The 8699-nt window shown below is 42.3% G+C and overlaps 1 protein-coding gene across 2 annotated transcripts; it reads right to left on the minus strand.

Annotated features, from left to right (window-relative positions):
* Nucleotides 1-3797: 3797 nt before the first annotated feature.
* H257_12706 lies at nt 3798-7401 on the minus strand. Of its 2 annotated transcripts, XM_009840005.1 has the most exons (8): nt 7243-7401; nt 7135-7182; nt 6807-7081; nt 5795-6153; nt 5078-5154; nt 4874-4933; nt 4510-4792; nt 3798-4120 (listed from the first exon to the last, which is right to left on the minus strand). In XM_009840005.1, exons 1-8 carry the CDS (start codon nt 7375-7377, stop codon nt 3861-3863), a joined length of 1497 nt encoding a protein of 498 aa, XP_009838307.1. In that variant the 5' UTR covers nt 7378-7401; the 3' UTR covers nt 3798-3860. The 2 variants fall into 2 exon arrangements, with proteins under 2 accessions (XP_009838307.1, XP_009838306.1); XM_009840004.1 differs by having other exon boundaries at nt 3798-4792.
* Between the last annotated feature and the right edge of the window lie 1298 nt (nt 7402-8699).

Below are 8699 nucleotides of genomic sequence, written 5' to 3' on the forward strand. Positions count from 1 at the left end.
ATCGATTTAAATTCCAACGAGAAACCACGCTACAACACGAAATTTCACTCGAAAGCACAATATCTATAAATACACAAAATGGCAACAGTTGCATGAAGTTCGTTATGCGTTTAAAACGATTTACATACCAAAAAGGGTTGGACCGAATACACCTAACTGTACAGAAGTAACAGTGGCCATACCCCAAAATGAACTAGTCAACGAAGACGAACGTGTGTCTCCCATATAAATTGGTATCCTTGGTACCACCAACATGTTGTTTGCAACCGGGACTTGTACTGGAGAAACTTCGCTACATCACAGTTGAGTGACCATCGTGGTTCTGACATGGTAAACTTCGGCAGATATGGACAATATATGGGAGTGTTATTCAAAGGATGGCGTTTCCATGTACAAATAAATACACATGTAAACTGGAAGCCTTTGCAACATGTACCAATGCGGATATTCATACAATTAACATATTTATCATTCAAATCTTGATTTTTACATTCAAAGGGATCACGTCTACCTGCACCTGCAACCATGCTATGACTACTTTTATTTAGTTCACTATCGGGGCTCCGTCTGTTCACTCGTAGGCGACCAACAGTGCGTTATGTATACAAGAGGTTTGAAGATTTCACAAACTACTGTGTAACCCAAGACATTCACTCACCGTTGCGTGCGTGTACGAGCCAAGTGTAACGTTACATACACTCTGGGACAACTGTACTACAAGGCTCGACAAATGCAAGATTCAAAAGCCAACTTTACAAGTACGAGTAGCCTGTGAATAATATGTCCATCTTTCATATGATAGTGACCAGCACAGGATCAAAGGTTACGAGAAATGGCAGCTTGGTGTCTGGACGAATAATTCCGTCATTAAAACAGTTCCACTGTTGATTTGACCCCAAAACAACCTTTGAATGAGGGAAATTTATCATCCGGATACACTTTTCCGCCTGTAAACTGGTACCCCTGAGTACATACGATGCTAAATGCTCGGGGTAAACTGCATCGCCATGGTTCGCTATCCCTAACAACCACTAAGATGTACTTAACCCCTAGTAAGAAGTAGGCGGGCCGAGAATACAAATTTCCATATAAACACTTAAATTGCAGTGTTTTCTGATAAAACAACAGTGGAAGAGGGAATTGTACTGTCTGGTCGAGTAGTTTTTCATTTGGCGAAAGGAAGGCGATGGGAGTGTGAGATGAATAGAAACTGACGACTGTATCGTTTCTAAAGTTCTAACTTTCTCCAGCCTTAATATTCTCGTTAATATCATGTTTCGCCACTTTTATATGACTTGATCTGTCTGGCATCGATTGGTAGTAGTTTGAAGTATTTTTTCCAACCCAATGCACAAAACCACCTCCAGTGTCATACTTCAGGAAGTAGTACTCAGTGGTGGCCATCGGGCATACTAACACCCGCTGAAACACTGTATCATATTTCAGTGTTACAGGTAGTACCATCATTACTGTAACACTTGAACGGTTGACCGAACTGGCCACCTTTACAACCTGTCAAATCAAATTTCAACAGGCCTGGATGACTGCCATGCTGGGCTTGGGAAGGAGTTGTGCAATGAGCTATCATCCTGTTTTGCTTTCAAACTGATAAGTATTCTCCATTCGATTGAAACGCCATGGAACAGTGATGACAGCAAATCCTACGGATCGCATAAATCGAGCGTATTCCATTGGTTCTGCATTAAATTAGCGTGGTTAGGGTATGATAGAATACAACTTGGGGTTATGAAACGTTAGACGAGGCTACTAACTACTACGTAGTACTACAGTACACCCCAACGCGCATCGAAATTGCATCAAATAAACGCAAGTTCATTTACAAATTGCCTGCCTCGAATGTGCACCGCAGTTCAAATTGCCACACCAAGATCTGCATGTTTTTTCAATCGGTGTAACCAGCCCTGCTTACCCCAAAGCGAAAAATGTAAAAAACACCGACGCAAGGCCTTCTGCGCATCACGGGGGTGCGACAGGCAAGTGTACCAGCACCATGTGTGCGTCCGCCATGGGGGACGGGATCGAGTTTGCGTAATGCCGGATTGCTACAACTCGGTTCGAGTGAGCCTGCTTTGTAGTTTCCACTCCTCCGTGATCCCCCCCGTTAAATGCGAGCGCGGGGGCTGCTCCAACATGGCGAGGGGGCGTCCGCATTGCGTTCGCCACACCCCGAAGGTGTCCTCGGCGAACAATTTGAGTCGACCGACGACGGCCAGGGCTCGACAGGTTGCCCGGGAAGCCTCCCGAAGGACCTGGATGGATCACGAGACGGACTCGTTATGGTTTGGAATGGACGACGTCCTTTGGCCGGAAGTGGATGCAATTCTGTCCGAGATGGCTACAATGGCGTTGATGGTCGACGAATTGGACGATATCGTCATCGATTGGCGCGAAGATACCATCCCCTGCAGCTTCAACATGACGTAAGCGGCACCGCTTGATGGATTTGTTATCATGTAAAGTTATATCGTTGTGTAATCAAAATGGCATATCCATGGACACGAGCTACATATCAACTGCATGGTAAAACGAGTATTTGTGGTTGTCAAGTACGAGGTGAACGACCACTTTGTCACATTTGGGTTCGTGTTTGCTGATACCCTAGGTACGATCGAACTGAAATCTACAGTCCAATGTGCTTGTTATAGTGGAACATACGTACAGTACACCGTTGACCGTTAGTAGTGCGGACCGCACTAATATTCAACCTCGTCACCAGACCTACGGTACATGTATTAATTAGTGCAGACCGCACTATTTGTCGCTTTGATACAAATTTGGGGAGGGGGTGCCATCGAAAAACCGATCCACAATCGATCTGATTGGTTGAATTTCATTGAGAAGGTTTTGATTGGCTCATAATTTTGAGCTCATCTGAGGTAGCCAATCAATTCGATTTAAATTCCAACGAGAAACCACGCCACAACACGAAATTTCACTCGAAAGCACAATATCTCAATCTGCACTCATTATGTATGGGCTTGGAGAACTTAGTACGGACCGCACAAATTTTGAATAACCTTATTGAGAATTCGTAAGGATTATTATCTTGGTCTTTGTATGTGGGATTTGTCCTGAAAACTCACATCACAAATCGGCATTGCTGGAAACAGTAGTCCATAATAGTGCAGACACATCATGGTTATTACAGCAGGACACTTGATGGCTTTCTATGACTACCAGAGCAATTGGGCATCGTGGCATACACCCCAAACACACCAATAATATGGCGCGAAATTGGTCCACACTAATTACCAACCACAAATTTCTGCAATTCCATCACACATGTATTAGTGAGGACCCCACGAATTCTGAATCCACACTAATTCTGCATCCACACTAATTCTGAATCCGTATTAATTACAGTCAACGGTGTACCTATGTACGTTTTTGGGAGGTTAACTTTTCAACTTTTTGTCGGATTTCGCTCATTTATTGTTTCAAATCTCTTCATGTTTTGATATCGATTTATCCAGTCCAAAGCATAATCCTGCTCAACCTATCAAAGCATATGTGCTATAGTATTGTTATCGGAATCCTGCAAACTATTAAAAATAATATTGTTATCGGTATGGATGAAACCGATAACAATACTATTATTAACAGTTTGTAGGATTCCGATAACAATACTATTATTAACAGTTTGCAGGATTCCGATAACAACACTATTATTACTAGTTTGCGTCAGCCAGGATTCGTTCGGATTTGAATTCATCCATAGTTATAAATACTACTGTACTACTAACGTTAGTATGTTTTAACCCTGCGAGGTACTAAGGTAAAGCAAGCAGCTTGTTGATTAATTGCCAATATGCCACAGCTATATATTCTTTTCAAATCTATTATTGCGCGTTTGTCGTAACGTAAAAATTCGACCAAATCGTAACGCCAGTGCTCACAGCTCCAATGATTACCGCCCCCACAAGCAGCACCAACGGCCCAAGCTTGGCTCGACTGAAGACAGATCCGGGCTCCAACTTCAACACGAACGCCGCGGGGAAGCAAAAGCACACGACGCTTGAGCAAGTGCCGCCAATAATGCCAAAGATCACGTTGATGTTGGGGCACACGATAGCCAATACCAACGACCCCACCACAAGCGCTACAATACAACATCATTATCCTGTAATATATATATATATATATATTATTTGTCCAATCGGTTCGAATTGTGTAAACGTTTCAGTAGAATATCATGAAAATGCATGTTGGATCGGATGGCTAGCCAATATATGAAATCTTCACCATCATGAAACGTTGCAATCAATCGACGGTTAGTGTGACCCAGCCAAAACAATATCTATTTATCCCATATATAAAGAGGTCAAACACACACACACACACTTTCGACAACAACATGAGGGACACACCTGTTTTTGTCATGTTCTAAAAAAATCAACTGCCTCTATATATATATACTTATTACTCCTATATATATATACATCGAATCCAGTGCTAGCTGCTCCTACACCTCGTCGTCGTCGTTCGTACCTGTAGACACGACCACGTGGCGTACGAGCGATTCCTTGGCTTGCGCAAAAAACATCATATCGATGCTAAATCGACATGGAAATATGTTTAGCGGGTACGCCACCGCCACAGTGAACGTGATGGCCGCGCGCGCCAGCGCAATGAGGACATCCGACATTGGAAAGCTGAGGAGGATGTTGCCTTTAACATGGGGCTCAGCTAGAACAGCCCCGAACGCCACATATGCCACCAACCCAATGGTCAAGTAAATCCACAACGAAGCGTACGCCGCGCAGTTGACGACCTATATATCAGTACAAAAAAAAAATAACACGTTTTGAATCATATATATATATATATATAGAATGGGGTGTTATAGTCTTACCTTGGACATGCGACGAATGCAAGGGCGTTGGAGCTCAGTGAAAATGGAAAACACATTGGGCTACGGATGGTATAAGATCAGAAAACCATATTTTATTTTTATATATAAATAGGATATATGACTTTTGATACATGTACAAACCTGTGAAAATGGATCAACTCATTTTTATATGGAATGTCAAAGGTAAAAGTGGTACTACTGTACCTGGTTTGTGAATGCAAACATGACAATCGGCACCGACAGCATAAAGTTGGGCCCGTGCGACAGATTCATACCCCAATCTACACCGTAAATAGAGTTAATTACACTATTATAAGCTATAACTATCATAAGAGAGAAAAGTAAAAACCATACCCAACTATGCTACAACGACCATCCAAAGAATACAGTCAAAAGCCATCGATCCACAAGCAAAGTATATATATATATACAATTGTAAAAAAGTAGAAATTTAGGATAGAAATCTCGGATATAACGACAAGCCAACTCGACATACATGCATTCCTAAAATATAACCTCCACTCTATCCACTTGTACATATCCTAGTTGACAATATATCCATCAATTGCTACACTGCACCATGTCACATACCACGACTCGAACTACTCCAACAACCATAAACAATATGTTAGTGTATTTTTTACATTTTTTCACGTAATTAAAACATATTTAAACGTTTTTTTTTATTCGAGCTATTGCTAAATAAAAAATAAAAAATCCACATCCAAACAGAATACATATGCAACAAAGGAGTCTTGTCCACTGGTTCATATTCCACATGAATGTTGACATATTTCGCCATGAAAACAACTATCATTCTAAAAGCCCAGTAACTAACTAGTTCGTCTCCAACCAAAATACGCAATATATATATATATATATTATATTGAAACATATAATTGTGAATGAAGTTTTTTTTACCCAGAGAAGTCGGCAGTCCATCGTCGTGGATGCGCATGCCCGATCGAATCGCGACGGCCACGACGAGGAATACAATGGAAAAGACCCCCAGCATAGACGAGAACTGGAGCGAAGACACATCTTTAAGCAGAGATAGCGGCAACATGATGGCGCCGCAGAAGATGGACATGAGGAACGGGCGGGAGCTCCCGAGGCTGTCGGGGCCGAAAAACAGCAGGCCGAGGGGAGTGATGAGGTCGCCCAGTGTCACCAGATATGCGACAGCGATCCCAAAGCTAAACACGAGGATGCACACCTCCACAAACAGCTCGGCGCGCTTGCCAAAGCAATACATGGCCAAATCTTCATACGATTTCAGTCTAATAACCAGATAAACGTTAGCGTGTGAAAGAGATAAAACAGTACACAACTGGGGTCAACGGTACAGAGACTAGAGATAAATAGAACCTTGTGTTTGACAGAAAAAGGATATATATATATACGATTATATATACGATTATATAAATATATATATACGACTATTTATGTATATATATATATATAGTTAAGTCCGCTAGCTCCAAAAGGAGCTAGTACGCGGCCTACTAGGCCATTAAGTGCCCGCTGAGTGATCTTAACTTTACAGCGTAATATCAATATCAATATCTCTATATATATATGATTATATATATATATGATTATGTATATATACATGATTTTTATATATATATATGATTATTCGGTAACCAAAAACTGATATTGTTGATTCGAGGAATAGCCAGAACAACGCTAGTGTTGAAATAATCCGTGAAGTCATTTGAAAACATGCAACATTATTGTGAGGATGTGGTTCAATCGGATATATATATATATAATTATATATATATCAGATTGCACTATCTACTATCTATATTTTCTCAACATCCTTATGATGCATATTTGATGACTCCAAGATGGGCAAAATGAAATAAATACAATATCGAAAATCACAAGGCAAGAAACGTCATAATAGGTGGTGTCACGACGGACGTACTTGGTGATATCCCCCGCGCGCATGAGCAGACTAATGGAGTAGATCGTCAGGTAGGCGGCCAGGAACAGCTGCGCCAATGCGAACCCAACTCCAGACACCGCCACGGCGTATGGGAGGCTGAGCGCGCCCGCCCCCAGTGTCGCGCCCATCAAGTTGAACACCGAGCCTCGAATGGACCCAGGGGGTGGAATGAACACCGACGACGACGAGGGCGACGGTGCCGCCTGCGCCTGCTGGTGATGTGGGAACTCGCTCGCTTCGGCGTCCCCGTGGGTCTACATGTGAACGATCAGCATGTGTGGTTCCTCGACGAACGAGGGTATCGTACCGTGGCACGATCCATCTTGCGCGGCGTCGTGACAAAGTTCACCATGCGCTACAACACCACCACATGAATGCCATGACGCTTGGACACCAACGGGATGGGGACGCTCACCTGGAAGATCAGCGGCACGTAACCGAGCTTTCGCGTGTAGGCATCCCGCGTGTTCGCTGGTGACCCATATGGCGGTACGGCCTTGGCGGTAGCCCCCACGGGCAGCAGCGGCTCTCGGACCGTGTTGTTGCTCATCTTACTTTTTCTTGTGGCAAATGCAGTTGGATGCAAGTGCAACCTTGGCCAATCGGACTTAATAGAGCTTCGATCTTTACCATACAAACATTATAAGCTCTGAATCGTATTTAAACGGATATGTCGCTAAAACAAAAACGGACTTTACTGGGACGTTGAACTTGCCGCCGAAATAATAATTTGACAATAGAAATACATATATATTTCTCGTTTCACCGTATTCGGTGATATTTCAAGCTCGTTACTGTAGTATATTGCGCAAACTTGTACGAGTACAATCCCAGTGTACGGAACTTGTGCTATAGGACCAGGTATGAGTTCAGATGGGGGCGGACGGTGGCGACGCGCGGTGCTACTGTGTACGGATGAATAAGTGATTATATTAATAGCAGTTAGTGTAGTATTTCGAAGTAACTATTGTCGATTTGATACAAATTTGGGGAGCGGGTGCAATCGAATCGCACCGACCAAACCGATCCACAATCGATCTGATTGGTCGAATTTCATTGAGAAGGTTTTGATTGGCTAATAATTTTGAGCTCATCTGAAGTAGCCAATCAAATCGATTTAAATTCCAACGAGAAACCATGCCACAACACGAAATTTCACTCGAAAGCACAATACTAGGATATTATTATTGTCTTTGTTTTACCCCAAATTTGGTTGACTGTTGTGCTGATTCTTTGCCAAATCTATCGATCGATTCTTTGTACTGAATTTTGTATGTAAAGTGTTGTCGTTGTGGTGCTTGCAATCACACTAAATGAAGTCACACACTATATACTGCATCGTATTAATAACATCCCAGCGTTTTGTTTTAACGTTCAGGTTGTTCGATATGATAAGTCAATACTAGTACTACTAAGTAATACTAATACGTACTATAGGGGAGTTTGCATGTGATGATGTTTCAACTTGAATTGGACTTCCTAGACTTACACTGTACCTTAACAACCATATAAATTGCCTCACAACGAAATTAACTGGTTGTTGTACAGCAGTAGAGACCACTGTACTACTACTGTACGTACTATTACCCTTGGAAAGCCTTTTACTAGCAATCAATACTAGTACTACTTCAAAGTACGTACTAGTATTACGTACTAACTTAGTAGTACTGTAGTAGTATATATCTACTGATCTCCACCCTTAAACGAAACGGAGCAAATTATGCAATTCACACAGTAAATTAACTCTTACAGGTATTTGCAGGCTGTCTGAACCAACCATTTATACATGCATTCAAGCGCTGGGCGTCTCCAAGTCAGAGCTGAGTATGCCAGTGCGTCTCCAGCAGTTTCTCACAGTGGAAATGATGTCAT

The sequence above is a fragment of the Aphanomyces astaci genome (genome assembly GCF_000520075.1).
Source record: "Aphanomyces astaci strain APO3 unplaced genomic scaffold supercont1.42, whole genome shotgun sequence".
Classification (NCBI taxonomy): domain Eukaryota; phylum Oomycota; class Saprolegniomycetes; order Saprolegniales; family Verrucalvaceae; genus Aphanomyces; species Aphanomyces astaci.